This window comes from Oncorhynchus clarkii, chromosome 16 (assembly GCF_045791955.1).
Source record: "Oncorhynchus clarkii lewisi isolate Uvic-CL-2024 chromosome 16, UVic_Ocla_1.0, whole genome shotgun sequence".
Taxonomy (NCBI): domain Eukaryota; kingdom Metazoa; phylum Chordata; class Actinopteri; order Salmoniformes; family Salmonidae; genus Oncorhynchus; species Oncorhynchus clarkii.
In genome coordinates, this window is record NC_092162.1 from 44,154,932 (window position 1) to 44,180,422 (window position 25,491).

At 41.5% G+C, this 25,491-nt stretch overlaps 2 protein-coding genes across 5 annotated transcripts in view; both read left to right on the plus strand.

Moving 5' to 3' along the window:
- Positions 1-4,648, plus strand: part of LOC139368531 (diacylglycerol kinase beta-like) — a 34,992-nt gene extending 30,344 nt beyond the window's left edge. For 3 of the 4 annotated variants that reach the window (XM_071107534.1, XM_071107535.1, XM_071107537.1), the window contains exon 24: positions 45-4,648. In XM_071107534.1, the coding sequence (XP_070963635.1) occupies positions 45-122 (78 nt within the window). In that variant the 3' untranslated portion in view covers positions 123-4,648. The remainder of the gene's footprint in view (positions 1-44) is intronic. The other variant, XM_071107538.1, reaches the window with a different exon arrangement.
- A 2,352-nt stretch (positions 4,649-7,000) lies between these two features.
- On the plus strand, positions 7,001-25,007 carry LOC139368532 (general receptor for phosphoinositides 1-associated scaffold protein-like). Its single transcript, XM_071107539.1, has 8 exons — positions 7,001-7,361; positions 10,035-10,087; positions 12,124-12,178; positions 20,566-20,668; positions 22,137-22,230; positions 23,201-23,267; positions 23,820-23,886; positions 23,982-25,007. Exons 1-8 carry the CDS (start codon positions 7,158-7,160, stop codon positions 24,512-24,514), a joined length of 1,176 nt encoding a protein of 391 aa, XP_070963640.1. The 5' UTR covers positions 7,001-7,157; the 3' UTR covers positions 24,515-25,007.
- Positions 25,008-25,491: the final 484 nt, after the last annotated feature.

Sequence of the window (25,491 nt, forward strand, 5' to 3'; positions counted from 1 at the left end):
GTAATTTGAGTAAAGCAACCTTTTTGCTCATATTCCTTCTTTAGATTCACATCACACACAAGAACCAGGCCAGTATGCTGATGGCTCCCCAGGGCCGGTCCAGCTTCTTCAGCTCAAAGTAGTAGCCTGCTCCCCTGGCTTCAAGCTGTAACATGGCTGGCCTGTATACACTTGCTTATTATTGTACATTTTGTTGAAGGCCCAGTGCAGTCAAATGTGATTTTCCTGTGTTTTATATATATTTCCTCTCTGAGGTTAGAGTAATTATTATAATGCAAATTATTATAATGTCCTTTTAGTGCAAGAGCTGTTTGAAGAGACTGCCTAACATTTCTGCCTGTTTTGCTGTGAAGGAGTTTTGGCCATGGTAGTAAGTTAGCGAATAGACTGATAAGAAATAGTTCCAAACCTCGCTGTCAGTGTCAACAGATGTGGTAAAGAGGTCAATGGAAGTTGACCAAAACAAGGAAAATGCCATGGAAACGCGGTGGGGGGGGGGGGGGGGGGGTGATCCTGAAAAATGTGCCTACATTTGCATTTATGCTATTGTTTGTGTATTTCACACTATGTTGAGGTAGAAATAGGAGTATAATTCTTGTATGGATGTCAACCCCAATACATGTTAAATCAAATCATCTTCACCAATCAAGTCATCAATCAACTTCAATATAGTTGAAAACAACTTTGATTACCACCACTGATTTCTGTGTGCTTCCAGCTTATACCAACCGGAGTTAGCATTTAGCAGTCACTTCTAAACCTGAAAAGGGACAACTTATTGATGTTATGCAGCTAAAACAGCCAAACATATCCAAATCAGACTTCAGTAACTTCAGTTGTGGGTCGGGCTGGGCGAGTTCCATGCTTCCTCTGGAAGCAACGTCAGCAGAAGAACTGTTTCATCGGGAGGTTCATGAAATGGGTTTCCATGGGCGAGCAGCCTAAGATCAAAATGCGCAAAGCCAAGCGTCGGCTGGAGTGGTGTAAAGCTCGCCACCATTGGAGCAGTGGAAATGCGTTCTCTGAAGTGATGAATCACACTTCCCCATCTGGCAGTCCGACGGACTAATCTGGGTTTGGCAGATGCCAGGAGAACTCTAACTGCCCGAATGCATAGTGCTAACTGTAAAGTTTGGTGGAGGAGGAATAATGGTCTGGGGCTGTTTTTCATGGTTCGTGCTAGGCCCCTTAGTTCCAGTGAAGGGAAATCTTAATACTACAGCATACAATGACATTCTAGACGACTTTGTGCTTCAAACTTTGTGGCAACAGTTTGGGAAAAGCCTTTTCCTGTTTCAGCATGACAATGCCTCCGTGCACAAAGCGAGGTCCATACAGAAATGGTTTGTTGAGATCGGTGTGGAAGAACTTCACTGGCCTGCACAGAGAGGCCTTACCTCCACTCCAACGAACACCTTTAGAATGAATTGGAATGTCGACTGCGAGCCAGGCTTAATCACCCAACCTCTCTAATGCTCTTGTGGCTGAATGGAAGCAAGTACCCACAGCAATGTTCCAACATAATAAAACATAATAATTTGATATATCGCCCATGCCCAAATTGTGGGCCTGTTAAAATGCATCAATCATGACGGATTTGACAAATATCCACTTTGTTAGATCAGATTTGTTGGTTGTCCACCAATCCGGCATCCTCCTATCCCCTGTGGTCTCCATTCCGTTGACCTCTTTATCGCATCTATAACAGCTCATTTTCAGTTTTCCCCTCCCCACTCAGACCACTCCCAGACAGTCCTAGCAAAATTCTTGCTTGAGGAATTGCCCTTTGCTTAGAAGTTATTTTTGGCCATTTTAAATGAAAACAGCCACAGTAAGGTATTTAATTGCTACGTAGAAATTATTTGATATTGAGATAAAAACGGTTACATTGGACCTTTTTAAATGACTGAAGCAACTTGGTTTGTCAAACAGTTGGTATGTGCATGTTTTAGAGAGATGTTGACCAACATTTTCAGAAAGTTCAGTACGTATGTTTTTGTTCTGCCACAATGCAAGTCTATATTATGAAAGCCTTACAAACTACAGCTGTAGATTAACTTGATGTCCACAGTTATATATTTAAGCTAAGAACTTAGTGTGCCTTTTGTCATAATTTAGCCAAATTCATCTAATGTGTTTATCAAGGAGTGAAAAACTGTGCTATGATTCTGCTTGACAACTTTGAGTGAAATGTTTATTTAGCAAGGTTTTTATTGTAACTGCATTTTCTCATTTGTTATTCTATTTTAGTAGGATCATTTTAAAATGTGTGTATGTACAGTACCAGTCAAATGTTTGGACACCTTTTCATTCAAGGGTTTTTCTTTATTTTACTATTTTCTACATTGTATAATAATAATAATGAAGACATCAAAACAATGAAATAACACATATTTTTACTGTTATTTTACTGCTGCTCTTGAACTATTTCTTTAAAAAAAAATATTTACTTAACACTTATTTTTCTTAACTGCATTGTTGGTTAAGGGTTTGTAGAGAGAATGCCAAGCATGTGCAAAACTGTCAAGGCAAAGTGTGGCTACTTTGAAGAATCTAAAATATATTTTGATTTGTTTAACACTTTTTGGTTAATTCCACGTGTTATGTAGTATTTCATTGTTTTCACTATTATTCTTCACTATTATTTGACAATGTAGAAAATAGTAAAAATAAAGAAACCCTTGAATGAGTAGGTGTGTCCAAACCTTTGACGTGTGTGTGTGTGTGTGTGTGTGTGTGTGTGTGTGTGTGTGTGTGTGTGTGTGTGTGTGTGAGTGAACTGAGCAAAAAAAGAAACGTCCCTTTTTCAGGACCCTGTCTTTCAAAGATAATTCATAAACTCCAAATAACTTCACAGATCTTCATTGTAAAGGGTTTAAACACTGTTTCCCATGCTTTTTTCAATGACCCATAAACAATTAATGGACATGGAACGGTTGTTAAGACACTAACAGCTTACAGACGGTAGGCAATTAAAGTCACAGTTATGAAAACTTAGGACACTAAAGAGACCTTTCTACTGACTCTGAAAAACACCAAAAGAAAGATGCCCATGATCCCTGCTCATCTGCGTGTACTTGCATGAGGCAAGGAGGAATACGGACTGCAGATGTGGCCAGGGCAATAAATTGCCATGTCCGTACTGTGAGACACCTTTGACAGTGCTACAGGGAGATAGGACGGACAGCTGATCCTCGCAGTGGCAGACAACATGTAACAACACCTGCACAGGATCGGTACATCTGAACATCACACCTGCAGGACAGGTACAGGATGGCAACAACAACTGCCCAAGTTACACCAGGAACGCACAATCCCTCCATCAGTGCTCAGACTGTCCGCAATAGGCAGGTCCTCACCAGACATCAACAACATCACCTATGGGCACAAACCCACCGTCGCTGGACCAGACAGGACTGGCAAAAAGTGCTCTTCACTGACGAGTCGCGGTTTTGTCTCACCAGGGGTGATGGTCAGATTCGCGTTTATTTTCGAAGGAATGAGCAAGGCCTGTACTCTGGAGCGGGATCGATTTGGAGGTGAAGGGTCCGTCATGGTCTGTGGCGGTGTGTCACAGTATCATCGGACTGAGCTTGTTGTCATTGCAGGCAATCTCAACGCTGTGCGTTACAGTGAAGACGTCCTCCTCCCTCATGTGGTACCCTTCCTGCAGGCTCATCATCACATGACCCTCCAGCATGACAATGCCACCAGCCATACTGTTCGTTCTGTGTGTGATGTCCTGTTGTGTTCTGCCATGGCCACCGACGAGCCCAAATCTCAATCCCATCGAGCACGTCTAGGACCTGTTGGATCGGAGGGTGAGGGCTAGGACCATTCCCTCCAGAAATGTCTGGGAACTTGCAGGTGCCTTGGTGGAAGAGTGGGGTAACATCTCACAGCAAGAGCTGGCAAATCTGGTTCAGTCCATGAGGAGGAGATGCACAGCAGTACTTAATGCAGCTGGTGGCCACACCAGATACTGACTGTTACTTTTGATTTTGACCCCCCCCCCCCTTTTTGTTCAGGGACACATTATTCCATTTCTGTTAGTCACATGTCTGTGGGACTTGTTCAGTTTGTCTCAGTTGTTGAATCCTATGTTCATACAAAAATTTACACATGTTAAGTTTGCTGAAAATAAATGCAGTTGACAGTGAGAGGACTTTTCTTTTCTTGCTAAGTGTGTGTGTGTGTGTGTGTGTGTGTGTGTAAATATATGGTCATTGAAAGTCTAGAATTTTCTAGGATGTATTAAGCTATGAAATATTTTGAATTGCAATGCATAAAGCTTGTGGTAATATACCCACAAGTCATAATTAAAGCAGATTGTATTTGAAATGATTATGCACTCATTAGTGCTTCTGTATGTAAGCAGGAAACCCTTTGCCCCAATGTCCTAAGACCAAACCACATTGAATTGTTTTAAAAGCAGACCTTAAATGTCCTTTTAAATAAGCTTTTAGTTTTAATATATTGAGTGACCGTTTGGATTGAAAACGAATTGTTTACTTTTCCCTCAATGCAAGGCATCAGTTTATCCTATTGAATATATCTAATTGGAGGTTAGCCATATCATAAATCCTGAGAATGTTAAAACATATTTCAAATGATGCTGTATATATTTCAATAAACCATCATGACATGATTTGGTGTGGTTATTATCGAATGAATAGGTAACCATTTGATTATTCGTTTCTTTATTAGTTAGACCTAATAAATATCAAGGTATTGTATTGTGGTCTCACAAACTCTGTTTAGGTTACCAAATATATGCATGATCACAGGGGGGCGCCACCTGCCCCGTTTCAGCGGTCGGTTCTGTGTGGGCCTCATTGGCATGGGCCCTATGACTTTATACCTACGTTGATAGGCTACATTCACAGATGGATTATTAAAAGCAATTTATACAATGGGTGGTTAGGATTTCCCATTGTTCGACTCTATCTGCCCATGATATACTAGACAGCATACACATGGCCAGTACATTCATAAAAAGTGCCATCGGTTATGTGGTTACCTAGCAACGCACTACTACAACTTTTACAGATCCACTGTCGTCCGTCTCATCTGCACAGTCATGCCATTTATAAACTTGACCTCCACTGTAAAAAGTATCTAGACGTTATCTCCGATATTTGCAACATTGTAGCAATATTACAATTCGTTCTCCACTGTGGCCCATAATAATGAACGAGTCGGGACGAGACAGTCGAAACCACGAAAGCAAGCCAAACGAAACGAAATGCAGCTAGTTTGTTATGTGGGTAGGTAGTTTTGCTGTACATGACTGTCAATGCGAATAGAACTAACGATCAGAGAACGCCTAAAATTGCTCTTGACAGACAGTTTTTTAGCATCACGTTTTGTTGAAAAATGTATGGTTTGGGAAATAATCTTGCGTTATAATGCTGGTGACCCTTTGTACAAAAGCAACAATACACTCGAGTACATGTGTTATGTATGACATGTGTGCCATGGCTGTGGTGGTTAACCAATCTGCTTTGCCTCATGGCTATGCCACATCACAGCCATGATAAAACAAATGTGTAGCACATGACCTCATGTATTATTGTTTGCAGTTTTTTACAATCGTTTACACACTAAAAGTGGTACTTGAGGCATACTCAGTGAAACCATTAACTCATATACCTAATCTTAAGACCAAGTCTGCAAAACTGCAAGTGCATTATCAGCTTTACAATCAGTTTACAATTGCAAAACCCTAAACACAGTTCTCTACATTAGACACATCATTCAAGACTAACAGGTGTTTTGTTTGGAAAACACTGCTACCCAAAATGCCACAACCTTTTATCTACTCCCAGTACTTACGTGTGAAAACACTTAGAGCTAATTTCTTCACTTAGAAATCAGAGTTTGAGCACTGTAAATAGGCTTCAGGTTGGCGTTCTTGGTTTGGACAACAATGGAGGCCAATTTTGGAGAGAGAGTTAGAGGAGTGCGCGTAAGAGGGGGACGAGGACAAGGAGGAGGCATGCCAGGGCTGGATACGCCACTCCAGACGCTACTTCCCCCGCTGTTTAGCCAGAGAGAACATTGCTTGTGATGTTGATGAGGGGCTGTTGCCATGCCCATATAGCAGACAGGGTGCACCCTAATTGTTTTTTTCTTTATAGTGACAAGCCTATTTGTTTTTATATTCTACTGTATTTGTTTTGTCTGTTACTGTTCATCCCGAAATCTGGATGTAAATACAATGTCTTTATTTCTCAATACATTTTTCCCCTCTTGCATTTCTGTTTGTAGTGTAAATATATACTGAGTATGCATACATACTGTATATATTTGTGCATATACATGTACGTGTGAGTGCTATGACAAAATGCCGTGGACTCCACTGAACATGCAAAAGACAAGATAGTCAATGTTTTACATTTGTCACAACCTTGTGTAGTTGGCATGTATAAGAGCTAATCATTTGATGGTGTGTGTGCAGAGTTTTGATGCAAAAACACAATTTTGAGAAAAGTTAAAAAATAGTTTTGAATTAAGTTTTTGGTTTTGCAAGAGATGTGTGATGTTTTGCATGTGTGTGTTTGGGGGTTTTGTGTGTAGTCTAGTGAAAAGGAGCCATAGTTTCAGAAATGATGTGTAAGCAATTGTCAAAAACTGTAATGCTATGCGTCTTGCATTAGAACACAATAGTAATTACTACTTATGTAGGCCTAGGTAATTACAGCCCAGCCTTTGACCAAGTTTGTTCCCAACTAATCTGATAACTTTATCATTTAAACAGCTGTAGCCCATTTTAAACCGATACTGTTTTCATTTTTAGAAACGCAGGCCTTCTTGTTTAGATTTAAGAGAATTCCGGCTATATAGGCAATGTATTTTTTCAGGCATGTGAGACTTTTGCACACTGCACAAATTGCTAATTTCTTGACCCATTGGTTTTTGCAAACGTGCACAAAGATCGCCAAACAAAAGAAAACACAACCATCCAATTGTGTCGTCACAGTAGGGACCGCCTTCTGTGTACTCGCAGCCTTCCCAATTTGAAGTTGTACAATGTGTATGCTGCCTGGACAGAAGCATCAGTGTGTTGGCTGCGATAGAGGAGTGGGAGGGATATTGATATTGTGGACATTTTATTGTTTCTTCTGCTTTTTGTTGTTGATCACAGCGCACATAATATGAAGAATATGACACTTCGAAGGCTTAAAAAAGTAAACTCCTGTGATCCAGCTAGTGGACTTTCGAGCCAGGACGAAATTTACTTTCCGTCCTCAAAGTCAGACAGTTGTAAAACTATGGATTTACCAACTAATTCCTCGGAGGTGTATAATTACAAGACTTTGGCTTACTCTGGTGGAACGTTGCCAAGGAACTACAGAAAGGTATGTATCCTGTGTTACAGTGATGGTTACATTGTAACTTGCACTTGCTCCTTTAATATTCAGAACTAGGAAACTCGGTCATTTCTGACTTGCCAATGCGTTGAACGTGGCACGTGATTATCTACAACTAGTTAGTTAAACATGTCCTAGTTCCGATTTGCACAGGAAGGTGGCAGAAGTATTCGACTAAAGATATCAATGAAAGCAGAAGCGCCATGCCTATAGGTGGCACGTGCCCACTTTGACTTGTCCTGTTTTAAAAAATATTCTTTGTTGTTTCTCTGTAGTACTACTAGCCTGGCGCCTAGCAATTTTTTATGAAGTTGGCTTTTGCTAGCCCAGAAAGCTTCCCAACCTCAACTAGGTACACTCTTAGGGAGAAAACGGTGCTATCTAGAACTTGAATATGTTTTTGTCCTCGCAGGACAACCCCTTTTTGGTTCCATGTAGAACCCTTTTCACAGGAGGTTCGTAATGGAACCCAAAAGGGTTATCTTATGGGGACAGCCGAAGAACCCTTATAGAACCCATTTTTGAAAGAGTGAACTAAGAAGCCATGTCAGGCTATCAATCCAGTTAGAGTCGCTAGCTTGTCTAACTGTTTTAGCTGGCCAGGCTGGCAGACTTTAGAAAAGCAAGCAATTACTAAATGTACTGAGTAAGACTCTCATTCCTTTCAATCTTTACACAGAATTTTGCAGAGATGAAGAGAAGCATATTTAGTTTCTTTAAAAAAAAAAAAGAACCACCAATCAGTAAACCATATTTTGTTTTACATATAATTAAGCATAATGATTATGGCTCTAGATTGCAGGAAAAAGCTGTTTCATGTGTTCAATTTTTTGTTGTTGCTAAATTCACCACCCAGCCATCTGGAATGATGCCCTGAATGAAAGCACATGGCAGTGTCACTTTCAGCAACAGAGCCCAGCTTGGATATGCTCAATATTTGAAGTCTGATGTAAAGTTTGTTCATTTCTCATGGCTTCTCACTAGCACATATATTGCGCACATAAAAGGATGTCTGGTGTTAATTATGAGTCTGACGGCATTCATTGTGTTAGAGAGACTGAAAAACAGCTTCTATCTCAAGGCCATCAGACTGTCAAACAGCCATCACTAACATTGAGTGGCTGCTGCTAATATACTGACTCAACTCCAGCCACTTTAATACTGGGAAAATTGATGTAATAAATGTATCACTAGCCACTTTAAACAATGTTTACATACCCTACATTACTCATCTCATATGTATATACTGTACTCTATAGCATCTACTGCATCTTGCCTATGCCGTTAGGCCATCACCCATTCATATATTTTTATGTACATATTCTTATTCATTCCTTTACACTTGTGTGTGTATAAGGTAGTTGTTGTGAAATTGTTAGGTTAGATTACTTGTTAGGTATTACTACATGGTAGGAACTAGAAGCACAAGCATTTCGCTACACTCGCATTAACATCTGCTAACCATGTGTATGTGACAAATAAAATTAGATTTGATTTAGAAACAGCAGTGGGAATATTTGTATGACACTTTCTTGTCTGAGCCCAATATGGGTGGTCTGTTGCTGTTTTACGCACCAAGCATTGTTTCCTGTTTTGATATAAGCTTTGTATAAGAGGTGGCACACTCAAGCAAGAACATAAATGGTGTTCGCTTGTCACGTACCAACGCTTTCCACATGGCCCAGCATCATAATCTGGGAATTTACTGTGATGTAGATTGGCAAAATAGATTTTTTGGGGGGAAAGCTGAAGAAGTTTTGTTTGACACAACAGCATTGGCTGTCCTTGTTCTATAGATGTACTGTATTAGCAGGCCAGCCAGAGTTCTACACAGGCCTCCTTCCTATGTCTCTCACCATCATCTGGAGCCTGGGGCCACAACAGGGGAATGTGCAGGGCACCCTGCTCTGCACCCACCACCCCCAGGAGTCTCTCACTCTCTCTCTCTCTCTCTGGGAATAAATGAAGTCATTGAGAGGGGCCCGGGACAATTCTGGGAGTGTTGGAAAATGCCCAAAGAGGTAGAGACATAAAAATGCCCTTTCATTGGGTCAACACTTAGGATCATTGAGGTAGAACAGAGGTGAATTGATTGTAGGCTAAATACAGTACTTTATGTAGTATGAGAGACTTGTAGTTTACACTAAGTAAAGTGGAGGTTGGGTCCCAATTTGGCTTGGGTTTTCCCTCAATGCAGTGATTGTGGCAAGAGGACCAAAGACTCAAGTCCACACACACATCTGGTTTGTCTACAGTCTGAGTATAACCTGTACAAATAGGGAGATATTTTAGATCGTTATTGAAAGAAAAAAAAAACACACAGTTTGGCGTATCAGCAGTCTGGGCATCACAAGACAGTAGACAGCGTAGAGTAGAGCTAAATATAGGCTAAACCGGGATCAGACAGAACCAGAAATGCGTGTCTATCTGTAATTGTTTCTTACCCGTGTTTTGGCTCAGTAGCTTAAAAACACACATTATACACATACAACATGCCTCAGGAGGACCTGATGGACAAGAAGATTGAGGTGTGTACTGAACCTGGCCTATGTACGTAGTTGGGAAATCCCCGTGTGTGGTTTCTGTTCTAACCCCCCCCCCCCCACACAAAAACTGTTTTTGGTTGTCGTATTTCATGTCTGTTATGTTTTCAATTCACAGAGTGGCGGGCTGCAGAAGTGGAAGCCTCTCACTCAAACACCAGAGCCACAGAGGTAAGCCCAACAGTCATCTCACACCCTTCCGTCAGTTTCAGGACACATTGGTGTATCTGTCACTTTTTCACTCTTACTGTGAAAGAAGCGCGTCATACAAAGACCGTCAGAACAGACCCAATCAGCCTTACTCTAAACCCTTTCATTCACAGCAGACCCAAATGATGTGTTAACTAAGCTACAGTAGGCTGCTTTCAGAGTAATTAGAGTATTTCAGAGGCCTCTGGGTTTGATTCTTGGGAAATTTGAATGTGGTGAGTTACAGAAAGGCAGTAGTACAGTAACCTTTTTGTGTTTTTGGTTATTACTATTTGACATTCTAATGTATTATGCATTTCTATCTAATCTATGGATGCTGTTATGATGTTAAGTGGACATTGCAGTACACACTGCCCAGTTAGACCTTTGGACATTTTTACTTTTGGTATGACGCAAAGAGCCCTTTGGAAACAAAAGAGTGCTTGTCATGTTCTGGCATCAGCAATATCTTGTCATGCAATTTAGATAAGAACATGCAAGAGTTTTATTTGTCATTTTACTGTAGCTGTACTGTAGTTACTTTCTTAGTAGTGTACTTTGTGGATGATTTATAATGCCATTTTTAATTGTTAATTCTGTAAGATATCACATTTTATTTGTCACATGCGTCGAATACAACCGGTGTAAACTTTACCGTGAAATGTTTACTTACGAGCCCTTTCCCAACAATGCAGAATTAAAAAGTACAAACAATTTTCTAAGTAAAAAAGGAAATAGTAACACTATAAAAACAATGACTAGGCTGTATACGAGGTGTACCAGTACTGAGTCAATGTGCAGAGGTACGAGGTAGTTCAGGTAATTGAGGCAATGTGTGCATGTAGGTAGGGGTAAAAATGCCTAGGCAATCAGGATATATATAATAAACAGAGTAGCAGCAGAATATGTGAAAGTGTGTGTGGCGTCAGTGTGTGTTGGAGTGTCAGTGTAGTATGTGTGAGTGTGTGTGGGTAGTGGGAGTCCAGTAAGTGTGCAAGGTTCAATGCAAATAGTCCGGGTAGCCATTTGATTAACTCTTCAACAGTGTTAAGACTTGTCGTCTAGTCCATCAAGTCCTCCTGAGGCATGTGTGTGTGTGTGTGTGTGTATATACATATATATATTTTTTTATATATATATATATATATATTTTTTTATCATCACTTCCTAAAATAAACAACCTTTTCACTATTTAATTTGTTTTTTTTTTGCTTCAAACTTTTTGCCATTTTAGAGTTCTGTTAAACCATGAGTGTATTACACAGCTAGCTATCATGATGTCCATGTATTTTATGCAGAGAAAAAAATCCAAGAGCGTATGTCAAGGGAATTCCACGTGAAACAAAAAGGAGAGCGTGGTTGATAAAGTCAATAAAAAATCTCAGTTTTAATACAAGTTGCAACAGGGAAACACCTCCAACACATAAGCAGAGCGCATGTCTCCCAAGCCTTCTCTGAGCAGGCCCTTGTATCCTAACTACATGTGTTCTGTAAACGCATAACACAGGGTAGTGAATCAGACAGCCTCCCAGAACATAATAATAACCAGTGTCCTTGGAACTGGCGCCTTTAGACTGGCACGAACACTATCAGCAGTCCATAACATTCAAGTCTAGTGACCATCAACCTTGCACAAATAAAATCATGTGTATTACAGAAAGGAACACTATAATACATTGTGTTAATCATTGAACTGATAATTCATTTTATTCCTTTTAAATGTCCCATTACAGCAGATAAGATATTATCTGGAGTGAATATCTATGGAGAGATCGTTGGAAAGCACTCCATTGCACTCTGGCTATTTCATTATTAAGCATTTTCAGTGAGGATGAGGAACCCATGTGTTTTATGCACCAGGTGGTGATGTCACTCACCAGTCACAATTGGGTCATGGCTCAATACTGTGTATCAAGCAGTCATATCCCAAAAATATTCAATACTGGATATCAAGTAATCATATCCCCATATATTCAATACTGTATATCGACTAATCATATCCACGTTTTTCATTTTAGGAAAGTTGTTGTCCTGGTGAAGAAGGAGGAGGAGACCTTTGGCTTTGAGATCCAGGTAAGCAGATTATAGACGTGGGGGGTGGAATGGTGGGGGGTGGGGGTTATTTGTTGATTTCAGAGTGTCCTTCTCCCTCACGTTCACATTACCTCAGATGAGATTGATTCCTCCAACCATGTGGATGATTTTCCAATAAATCCCATAAGATACACACTCCAATCTAAATGTGTTGAACGGCCATCAGCGTATCGATCAGATACACTACATGACCACAAGTATGTGGACGCCTGCTCATCAAACATCTCATTCCAAAATCATGGGCATTAATATGGAGTTGCCCCCCCCCCCCCCCCTCCTGTTTGCTGCTACAACAGCCTCCTCTTCTGGGAAGGCTTACCACTAGATGTTGGTACATTGCAGCTACTCTTCCTGGGTCCACACAGAACATGAAACATGACATAATACAGAACATTAATCGACAACAGCTCAAGGACAGAACTACATAAATCATGTTTTTATTTATTTATTTTACAGAAGGCACACGTAGCCTACATATCAATACATACACACAAACTATGTAGGTCAAACAAGGGAGAGTTGTTGTGCCATGAGGTGTTGATTTATCTGTTTTTTGAAACAGAGTTCCATGCAATAATGGTTCTATATAATACTGTACACTTTCTTGAATTTGTTCTGGATTTGGGGACTGTGAAAAGACGTCTGGTGGGGTGTGTGTGTGTGTGTGTGTGTCAGAGCTGTGTGTAAGTTGACTATGCAAACAATTTGGGATTTTCAACAGTTTCTTATTAAAAGAAGTGATGCAGTGTCTCTTCTCAACTCTTAACCAAGAGAGACTGGCATGCATAGTATTTATATCAGCCCTCTAACTATAATGAAGAGCAAGACGTGCCGCTCTGTTCTGTGCCAGCTACAGCTTAACTAGGTCTTTCCATGCAGCTCTCGACCACACGACTGGACAGTAATCAAGATAAGACAAAACTAGATCCTGCAGGACCTGCTTTTTGGAGTGCGGTGTCAAAAAAGCAGCACATCTCTTTATTACAGACAGACCTCTCCCCATCTTACCAACCATTGAATCTAAATTATATGTTTTGACCATGGAAGTTTACAATCTAAGGTAACGCCATGTAATTTAGTCTTCTCAACTTGTTCAACAGCCATACCATTACCAGATTCAGCTGATGTCTAGAACTTAGGGAATTATTTGTACCAAATACAATGCTCTTAGTTTTATAGATGTTTAGGACCAGTTTATTGCTGGCCACCCATTCCAAAACAGACTGCAACTCTTTAAGGGTTTCAGTGACTTCATTAGCTGTGATTGCTGACGCGTATATGGTTGAATCATCAGCATACATGGACACACATGCTTTGTTTAATGCCCGTGTCAGGTCATCGGTAAAAATAGAAAAGAGTAGAGGGCCTAGAGAGCTAGCCTGCGGTACACCACACTTTACATGTTTGCCATTAGAGAAGCTTCCATTAAAGAAAACACGTTGAGTTCTATTAGATCGCTCTGAATTCACAATATGGCAAGGTTGAAAAGCCATAAAACATACATTTTATGGTTATGGTCAAAATAATATCAAAGGTTGCACTAAAATCTAACAGTACAGCTCCCACAATCTTCTTATTGTCAATTTCTTCCAACCAATCATCAGTCATTTGTGCGAGTGCAGTACATGTTTAGTGCCCTTTTCTATAAGCATGCCGAAAGTATTTTGTTAATTTGTTTACAGAGAAATAGCTTTGTATTTGGTCAAACACAATTCTTACAACAGTTTGCTAAGAGCTGGCAGCAAGTTTATAGGTCTGCTGTTAGAACCAGTAAAGTCTGCTTTACCACTCTGCTTTACCACTTTACCACAATATTCAGGTCCTCTAGGCTCAGATTAAAAACATGACAGATAGGAGTGGCTATAGAGTCAGCTACCATCCTCAGTAGCTTTGCATCTAAGTTGCCAATGCCAGGAGGTTTGTCATTATTGATCAATAACAATAAAAAATCCACATCTTTTACAAAATTTGAACTTGCAATGCTTTTCTTTCATTATTTGTTTTTTTATGCATGAATACGATGGCTCACTGTTCGTTGTTGGCATTATCTACCTAAGTTTGCCCACTTTGCCAATGATGTAATCAATAAAATAATTGGCAACATCAAATGGTTTTGTGATGAATAAGCCATCTGATTCGATTAAAGATGGAGTTGAATTTATTTCTGCCCATAATTTAATTTAAAGTACTCCGTGTTTTTCCATCATTCTTCATATCATTGAGCTTGGCTTCATAATGCAGTTTCTTCTTGTTGAGTTTAGTCACATCATTTCTCAATTTGCAGTAAGCCAGCTAGTCAGATGTTCAGCCAGACTTATTAGCTGCTCCTTTTGCCCCAACTATTTCAACCATACAGTTTTTCAATTCCTCATCAATCCATGGAGCCTTAACAGTTCTAATAGTCAGTTTCTTAACAGGTGCATGTTTTTAGCAATAAGTTGAAGAAGCAATATTATATTATTCAAGTGCAGCATCATAATCCCATCAGACCAAAATGTTTTTTTTTTTTACATCCTCCACATAAGTCACAACATATTTTGTATGATCTCTTATACTATTTTAGGCCCAGCTTTTGGAACTTTGGCTTTCTTGGATATAGCATCCAATGGGTACGGATACAGCTTTAGAGCAAAGTTCTACAGTATTAGTAAAAATGTGATCAATACATGTGGATGATCTTGTTCCTGTAGTGTTTGTTAATAATCTGAACCAGATTACAGGCACTGGTTACAGTGAGAAGCTTCCTCTTGAGCAAGCAGCATGATGAAAACCAGTCAATATTCAGGTCCCCAAGAAAGTAGACCTTTCTGTTTACATCACATACACGGTCTAGCATTTCACACACATTATTTATATACGTTAGTATGTTAGCACTTGGGCAAAGTTAACTTGCAACCACAACATTTCATTAACATTTGACATAAGATCTTCTCTAAGCATTACATGGATATGGCTCTGAATATATATGGGTTATATATGTATATATGTATATATATGTGTATGTATATATGTGTGTGTGTGTATATATATATATATATACAGCAACACCTCCCCCATAATAATTTCTCTCTTCTATAGATGGCACCTGGGCCTGTTAGCACCTGGGCCTGTCATTGGGCCGGTGGTGGGTTTTCCAGTCCTGTGGGCGCACTCCACCTGTGGTCCATCTCCAATTTCTCAGAGATCATTTCCTTGACTTTGTCCTCAGACTCTGTCCAGGTCTCGTGTGGAGATTCTGCAATTCCATCCACAACCATGTTATTCCGCCTTGATCGTCCCTCAAGTTAATCAGATTTATCCGTCATTGTTATCATGGATTCACACACAGAACTAATGTCCTCTCTCAATGACTTACAGATTGCTGTCATCTTTCCATTCTCCTGTTTCAACTCATTGAGCTGACCCTGGGAGAACTGCAAGCTGTTCATGTCCTGAACCTCTCTGGTCAGGTCATCCATTCTTTTATTAGTTGAATCAATCAGTATTTGGACAACACACTTGAAGCTATTTTCTTGTTGTTGTAACAACTGCTTGTAGAACTCTTTTTGTTTGTTTCAAAGATCCTTCACCTGTGATAGACACCACTGTCCTCAACTGTACTCCCGCTGGCTTTGGTCTTTGTTATGGTAGCTAGCAACGTAGGTTACGCTGTTACTCCTAGCAGTTCTAGACTGCAGGTCACAGGGAAGATTTGAAACCATAAACAGCAGGGATCTAGACAGCCACAAACCCGTGACAATCTGCAGTCCCAGCCACAATGGCTAATCGTGTCGCAGGATGCGTTCAAGACCTCAAGAAACCCTGTTAGCTTGATAGGCAGCTAGTTAGCAGCTAGCTAGACAGAGAGTAGCAGTCCCAGCAACTGATGCCAACTGTATCCAAACTAAAAAGTTAACTAGCTACTAAGAAACTTTCCAATACACTTTCAAAACAACAAACTTTTCCACAACAACCAACAACCGAGCTCGTTCCACGTTCAACGGGAAGTGCTTCCACTCAGCCACAAGGGCATTAGAGAGGTCGGGCACTGATGTTGGCTGATTAGGCCTGGCTCGCAGTCGGTGTTCCAATTCATCCCAAAGGTGTTGGGTGGGGTTGAGATCAGGGCATTGTGCAGGCCAGTCAAGTTATTCCTCACCGATCTCGACAAACCATTTCTGTATAGACCTCGCTTTGTGCACGGGGGCATTGTCATGCTGGAACAGGAAAGGGCCTTCCCCAAACTTTTGCCACCAAGTCGGAAGAACAGAATTGTCTAGAATGTCATTGTATGCTGTAGTGTTAAGATTTCCCTTAACTGGAACAAAGGGGCCTAGCCCAAACCATGAAAAACAGCCCCAGACCATTATTCCTTCTCCACCAAACTTTACAGTTGGCACTATACATTCGGGCAGGTATTGTTCTCCTGGCATCCGCAAAACCCAGATTTGTCAGTTGGACTGCCAGATGGTGAAGCGTGATTCGTCACTCCAGAGAATGCATTTCTACTGCTCCAGGGTCAAATGGCGGTGAGCTTTACACCACTCCAGCCGACGCATGGCATTGCGCATGGTGATCTTAGGCTCGTGTGCGGCTGCTCGGCCATGGAAACCCATTTCATGTGCTGACGTTGCTTCCAGAGGCAGTTTGGAACTTGCTAGTGAGTGTTGCAGCCGAAGGTAGACGATTTTTACCCGCTTCAGCACTCGGCGGTCCCATTCTATGCGCTTGTGTGGCCTACCACTCCGTGACTGAGCCGTTGTTGCTTCTAGACATTTTCACTTCCCAATAGCATCACTTATAGTTGACCAGGGCAGAAATTTGACACACTGACTTGTTGGAAAGGTTGCAATCTTATGACGGTGCCATTTTGAACGTCACTGAGCTCTTCAGTACGGGCCATTCTACTGCTGATGTTTGTCTATGGAGATTGCATGGCTGTGTGCTTGATTTTATACACCTGTCAGCAATGGGTGTGGCTGAAATAGCCGAAATCAATTAATTTCAAGGGGTGTCCACATACTTTAATGTGTATGTAGTGTACTTTTAAGAAATGTACCCCTGAACCTCATTCTTTCTCAATATAAGGGTCTGATGTATCCCATCCCATGACTGGAGACAAGGAGGCGGTTTTGTAGTTGTTTTCTCTCTGGTCTATTTTCAAAGCGGCATGGTTTTGTAAAATCTTCTTTCACACTCCTGTGTGTCGTGTCAGACCTACTATATTCCAATCCCTCGAGCACTGTAAACACTCTGACTTCTGCACATAGGCCCCCTTTATCTTTCAGAGCTCCCTCCTCTCTGTCCCTGCAGCGATTCATTTCAATGCACCACTTGTTGTCAGCCTCACCTCTAAGAGGAGATGCCGGCCAATTTAAAGGCCGTGAAAATCCGGCTAATGTAAGGGCCGTGAAAATCATCATTACCAAAGTACTGCTCTAGGTTCACAACACTGCCTTGTTTTGCTTATAGTTATTCCAGATAGATGGTTAAATTTAGGGTTCGGATGGAGGTCCCTCCTTTCCTGCCAAGCCCTGTTCTTTAGGAAGTGAGGTCAAAGCCCAGAGACGGTAGAGATGGATGGCATTAGGATCCTGTGCTTTTTCCATCATGTCGCTGGACTTTACCAGTTCTAAGTGTGATAAGAGGATAATGTCAGTATCAACTATGTACTGTAAATGCATAGTTGGATTGGAATTTGCATGTTCTGTTTCTGTGGAAGGCCTCTGGGTCTGGGAAGGAAGGAAGCCTGCGTTGAGAGATATGGAGAAGTCAACTGCACAGACATGTCAAAACAAGGGAGAATGCTCACAGATTATTTCACGTAGATGAGCATGACACTTGAGTTTGTCTAGTTTTCCTTTCTGTTTGTACAATGCCTTCGGGAAGAATTCTGACCCCTTGACCTTTTCCAAATTTTGTTACGTTATAGCTTTATTCCCCCCCCCCCCCCCATCAATCTACGCTCAATACCCCATAATGACGAAGCAAAAAAACGTTTTTTTTTTTTAGAAATGTTAGCACAAAATATCGGATATCACATTTACATAACTATTCAGAACCTTTACTCAGTACTTTGTTGAAGCACATTTTGCAGCGATTAGAGATTTGAGTCTTAGGTATGACGCTACAAGCTTGGCACACCTGTATTTGAGGAGTTTCTCCCATTCTTCTCTGTTTCTTCTCAAGCTCTGTCAGGTTGGATGGGGAGCTTCGCTGCACAGTTATTTTCAGGTCTCTCCAGAGATGTTCAATCAGGTTCAAGTCCGGGCTCTGGCTGGGCAACTCAAGGACATTCAGAGGCTTGTCGCAAAGCTACTCCTGAGTTGTCTTGGCTGTGTGCTTAGGGTTGTTTTCCTGTTGAAAGGAGAACCTTCGCCTCAGTCTGAGGTCCTGAGAACTCTGGAGCATGTTTTCATCAAGGATCTCTCTCTACTTTGCTCAATTAATCTCCCAGTCCCAGCTGCTGAAAAACTTCCCCACAGCTTGATGCTGCCACCACCATGCTTCACCATAGGGACGGTGCCAGGTTTCCTCCAGATTTGACGCTTGGCATTCAGGCCAGAATTAAATCTTGATTTCATCAGACCAGAGAATCTTGTTTATCATGGTCTGAGTGTCCTTTAGGTGCCTTTTGGCAAACTCTAAGCAGGCTGTCATGTGCCTTTTACTGATGTGTGGCTTCCGTCTGGCCACTCTACCATAAAGGCCTGATTGGTGAAGTGCTGCAGAGATGGTTGTCCTTCTGGAAGGTTCTCCCATCTCCACTGAGGAACTCTAGAGCTCTGTCAGAGTTACCATCGGGCTCTTGGTCACCTCCCTGACCAAGGCCCTTGTCACCCAATTGCTCAGTTTAGCCGGGCGGCTAGCTCTAGAAAGAGTCTTGGTGCTTCCAAACTTCTTCCATTTAAGAATGATGGAGGCCACTGTGTTCTTGGGGACCTTCAATGCTGCAGGAAGTACCCTTCCCCAGATCTGTGCCTCTACACAATCATGTCTCTGAGCTCTATGGACAATTCCTTCAACCTCATGGCTTGGTTTTTGCTCTGACATGCACTCTCAACTGTGGGACCTTATATAGACAGCTGTGTGCCTTTCCAAATAATGTCCAATCAATTGAATGTACCACAGGTGAACTCTAATCAAGTTGTTTAAACATCAAGGATGATCAATGGAAACAGGATGCACCTGAGCTCAATTTCGAGTCTCAAAGCAAAGGGTCTGAATATTGTGTAAATAAGATTTCTGTTGTTTTTTTTATCTAAAAACCTGTTTTTGCTTTGTCATTATGGGGTATTGTGTGTAGATTTGATGAGAATGTCTTTATTGAATCAATTTTAGAATAATGCTGTAACGTAACAAAATGTGGGAAAAAGTCAAGGGGTCTGAATACTTCCCGAATGCACAGTGGATAGCTGGTTTTACACCTGAGTAGGTGGCATTTGACATGATTTACTGACTATGGAATTGCCCATTATTTTGTCTGTCACTTAGTGTCTCAACAGACAAGCATGTCAAGGGAAAACCTGAGTTCAAACGTCACCTCAGGATAACGCTGTCGGACGGCAGTTGAATTACACGATTCTTTTGACAAGACAACTTAGGGGAAGTCTGTGGTTGTCACATTTGCCTTCGAGATAGAAACTGTCATGTGTGAATCAAGGAAGGAAGGTCGTCAACAAGATGTGTGGAAAATGTTTGCGTGTCAATTACACTGTTGGTTTACCTTTTATTTTTCTGCAGTATGATGACACAGAATATAATGTTTTTTAATATCACTGGTAAATCATAAGGAAATATGTCTGATTGTTCTAACCAAATGTGTTGATAAAGGTCCTGGCTCATGAAGAGACTGCTTTTCATATCCTTTTTTATGACAGATGTTGATAGAGAGCTGTATTAGTTTCGACTAACCACACAAGGGAAATGTAAGCTTATTTTTTTGCATATAAATTGATATCTGTCTTCCTTCTGCCTATCTGTTTCGAAGTTGTCTGTCTTGCAGTTTCGTCAGCCAATGTTATCTAATCTGCTGTGTAGCACAGGGTTTGTCTGACGGTCCTCGCCAGAGTCAGGCCTTCAGATGCAGACTACAATCTCAGAAGCACATAGTTTAATATCACAAATATTCAACAATACTGTTGGAGAGGTGCTAGGCTCCCCTGTACCATGAACTGTCTTCAAAGTTTCAAATGCCTTTCTGTCTGTTACACAGCAAAGCCTAGAGCTTTAGGTATAGACCTTTTGGCATTTGTGAAGGGAAATGACCAATGATTTTGAACATGACGAAAGAACATATCCATGCCCTGCATCTAATTGTTCCTAAGAATACATTTATTTGAATGAAAAGCTGTCAACCAAAAAGTCATTATTCCACCTTCTTCCAGACATATGGGCTGCACCACCAGGACCAAAACTCTGTGGAGATGTGCACATTTGTGTGCAAGGTTCATGACGACAGCCCCGCTCAACAAGCCGGACTCAAAGTCGGTAAGTGAAACTGAAAAATCCTGTTCAATAGGGATGTATTTTTTATTTTACAGTGTTGAACAGCATTCGACACATACAGTACATGACCTGCCTTTACTGAATATAGACCTCAGGCGAAGAAGGGAGGACAGGTGTTTTTAATAGGAGCCCGCCCCTTTCTTGTTTGCCAGCCAGGAAGCTAGTAGTCTCTAAGTAAACGCAAGCACAAATGCGTTAGGGAAGTACAAATATTAGTGTGCCTACTCATTTTCCAGTCAACAAACACTAAAGGGAGAGATTTAACACCATATGAGTCAACTCCCTCGTCTCCGTTGCCGCCTTGCCGGATACAATACCTCTGTCAAACACATACAGTAACTCGGCCATGTCTATTTCAATCATGTTTTTTTGTGTGTGTTTCAAAAATAGCATTCTTGAATAGACATGCTCTATTTTTTTTATAGTCTGAATCATCATTACCATCCAGTTTATCAGAAACAATAGCGGAAGTGAACGAAGAAATTGTATATTCTCACATTTCATTTCTCTAAACCTTATACTACAGTACACGTGTCTGTTAATCTCAGAGAGAAGGCGCTCTAGAGGCAGGGCTACATCCTCCCCTTCACACTACACATCACATCAGACATGCAAGTGTCAGTTTCACATTCCATACATGACTTGTTTATTGTTCCCTCCCTGTGTTTTTCTCTAAACTGAACCATTAGGACTTTATCAGTTGTGGCTGCTTTGTGTGACGTGCTGTTGTCGGTGCCCAATAATGTTTGTGCCATGTTTTGTGCTGCTACCATGTTGTTGTGTTGCTACCCTGCTCTGCTGTCATGTGTTGCTGCCTTGCTATGTTGTTGTCTTCGGTCTCTTTATGTAGTGTTGTTGTCTCTCTTGTTGTGATGTGTGTTTTGTCCTATATTTATATTGTATTTATTTTTAATCCCCGTCTCCGCATGAGGCCTTTTAGTAGGCCATCATTGTAAATAAGAATTTGTTCTTAACTGACTTGCGTAGATAAATAAAGATTTACATTTGAAAAAAGATCTCACTGGGGAGAAAAGGGTGTGGTTCACCAGAGGGGAAAAGGCATTGCAACTCCAACCAGGTCGGGTCAGAACCATCTGAAATCAATAAAAATTCAAATTGAATAGACTTGCCATAGTCTGACAGTAACAGATGGAGTAACACAAATCCTTGATCAATATTTTTCAGGCTGTCTTATCAGGAAAAGTGGGTAACCACAGCACGTGTGCCAAGTCGCCTGCCATGACCACACAGCCAGGGTTTAGACTAGAGTGCCTGTATCACACATGGGCTGCAGGAGCACCAGCCAACCAAGTGCTTCTTATTGCTCTACAAACCACAGACGCTAGTGGGATCAAACTAGTCTCAGCAGAACCACAGCCGTGATAAAGCCACACTGGAATGAACTGGGTCCGTTGCCGTTTTGTTAACATGTGTGTTGTTTTGTGCACAGGGGACACCATCACTAGTGTGAACGAGACCACTGTGGACGGATTTCAGCACAAGGAGATTGTTCAGCTAATCAGGGCCTCTGGGAACTCCATTAAGTAAGCAGATCACATCTCATTGGTAAAGGGAACTGGCAAGGGGATTGGGGGCTGGTTGTGGATGGTAACAACTTCAATGCTCCACTTTGTATAAGCCCTAGTCAAATCGGTTCTTTATAAAGAGTTTGTTCGACGCTTTCTAATGTCGTTTTCATACGGATAGATCTTGAGTCTTTTTTTCTTGCGCAGTGTAGCAGTACAAAAATCACACAGAATCAATAATGTAGTCTGGCTGTTGACTGAGAATGGGAATACTCATTCATGGCTGACTCTGTAAATCTAGTCTAGTGGCCCCTGAAAGATATTCTGGAGAAAGGTAATATCTTTCAAGTGATTACCATACAATGAATGTGACATGGACGTACTCTAAACCGTTCTGTTCATGTTTGCACACCAAAGTTGCCTAGAAGCAAGCCATATACCGTTGTTAATATGCAGAATGAACTTGCTCCGTGTTACATTGGAACCACACTCTCACTCTCTTTGTCTGCTTGTAAAAGATAAAAGGCCTATTAGAATCGAGACCCATTTTTATAAACTCAGAAGGCAACTGATTAAGCAGTGGAGTTAACCACATGAGAGGCCCAGCTCATGCCTCTTGTCTAACTATAGACTTCATCAAATGATTCTCGCCTCTAGTAAACATATAGGCCTACTGAACCATTAACAGAGAGCTTGTATCAGCCCAGTAAAAACAACAAACCCCCTCAGATGTGCACCTGTTGCTGCAGTCTAGTGGGTGTCTTGAAACGTGATACCATCCTGAAGCTTCCCCCCCCTACTTGTAAACTGTTGAGCCGAGACTCTAGCATGTTAGGGTCTCCTATATAAGGGCCTTTACATGGCTACTTCTGAAGTTCCTCCCTATTCTTAATTGGGCCCAGAGTATGCTTTGAATCCTTACTTTTCTTTGTGGCTCTTTGGCCTTCCTGTGTCTGAATTAACATTAACATTACTGTCTTCACTATAGGCTGGAAACAGTGTACAGCGACTCCATTCGAAAAGCAGAACTGGAGGCAAGGCTTCAGTATCTAAAGGTGAATCTCTCCCCCCCCCCCCCCTTCCCCTTGTTAGCAAACCTCTGGTTCTGCTTGCTTCTACATTTCAACAGAAATTGAGTATCCAGTGTGGTGTGTGACAATGACAATAGGAGTTGACTATAGAGCACAAACAGATCTGGGACCAGGCTAGTGTGTGACTGGGATCAGTCTGACAGTGTAGTGAAAAGCCTATAGCCAGTAGCCCGAAAAAGCAGCTCTCTCACCATGCAGCACGCTAGATTTAGACCAACCCCTTTCCCACCTGTTTTTCCCTCTGCTCCACCTGTTTCATGACTAGCGGCAGCAATGCTCTCCAGCGTGCTTACAGAAGGCTGTGAGATCACATTGAATGAAAGTAGGCACGTAGTTTTACAAGCTTACGTTACACTTGGCTGGTAGAAAGGACCTTTTTAGTATCTGAAAACAAGTGGCTTTTCTCAAGATGACGGCTGCTGTCCCCAAGCTCATCCATCAGGCACACAGTTGGAAATCACATAAAATGTCACCTTTTTGACTGCTTTCTAATATTGCTGTATTTCCTTTTATCAGCAAACCCTACATGAGAAATGGGATGAATACAGATCTTTGATGATGCAAGAGCAGAGGCTTGTTCATGGTAAGTTATTTGTTTATGTTGATCTATATGATCTCAGGTCAATTTCATTTGAAGTCAATTCAAGATGTGTAACACTCTTTCCCTGTGTCCTCTAGGCATAGTGATGAGTGACGCTGCTATCTATGAGTCCCTGGAGTCTGCGGGGGTGTACGGTAGTCTGGGCGCACCGAGCCCGGCCGCCCTGCGTGCCCTCCGCTGCACCGGCAGCACCAGCAGCAGCGCCAGCCACCTGAGTGTCACCACAGAGGAGGACCCACTCTACCAGACCTGTCTGTACCAGGGGCAGGGCGACCGCCTCAACGACGCCAACGGTGACCTCACCAGAACCACCAGCAGCACAGAGAAAGACCAACAGGAACAGGAGAAGCCACCCCAGGGTAAGCAGAGACTGATCCGCCCCGCCAGCGAGCTCTTCACCTCGGCCAAGACCCACCTGACCCGCAGCGCCAGTACACGCAGCTACCTGAGGGGCTCCAACAACTCTTCGTCAGCACCAGGGGAGAAAGTGCAATCGGGAGGGTTCAGCTCGCTACAGAGGAAACCCAAACAGAAGAGCTTCCGCCGACGCCTCCTCAAGTTCATCCCTGGACTGAACAGAGCCATGGAGGAGGAGGAGAGCAAGCTCTGAGGACTAAACACCCAAAGAACTGGAGACTCTTTCTGACCCAAAGACTTAACATGGCCTCTGACTCTCTAAAACTAACAACCAACAACCAAAGATTTCAAATAGTGCCAAATCTATCCAGTCATACTTTTGTACTTGTTAATGTTACATTTGGTCCAGTAGAACCAATGGTTCTTTGAGTTTTGAAGCACACTCAATTTTCAGGAGAGGATTTGACATCTGTACATACTGTACCTTGGTTACTGGTTTTATATTTCATAAGTTATTTATTTATTTTTGACTTGTAAGACCTATGTACAGAATGATTTTTTTTTCTTTTTTTTGTGCTTTTTAAAATTATTTTTATTAGATTTTTTTTGTCATCATGACAGTTGAAAACAAATGCCTCATTACATGAGACTTTTTATAAGAGGCACATTTGTTTACTGCCTTTGTACCAGATTGATCCTGTGTTCTTTGCCAAAAATATCTACAAATAAATGTGTAATTTTGATTAGCCTGGCTTGTTTTTAAAAAAATGTTATCTAGTATGTATGAACACTTTGTTTCCTGGAGTACATTGACTGTCTATTCCACAGCTGGTCTAAGAAGTTGTAGCTGACCCAGCACGTTAACATAATACACCATTTATAAGCAAAAACACCAGATGTTTCACTCTAGACTGTGAAGCAGTCACACAATAACAGTGAAAAGATATATTATTCTGAGATACTTGTAATATATATCCCCTTCATGTGCTTTCATAACCCTTTTGGCCCTTTAAAAAAATGTTATGGCCTCAAGGGTGGGGATGAGGGATGGGCGGAGGAGGGTTTTAGTGGTTGAACATTCTTCCGATTCTCAAGCTGTGATTGTCGGAGAGGCATAATCCAGAAAGGAGGCCGTTTTGTATTTGGTCTGACAGTCATTTAGTTGTCGGGAGAAAGCTGCGGGAATGTGCTGAGAAAAGAATGGCCCAACATTCCAAAACCCTGCTGCCC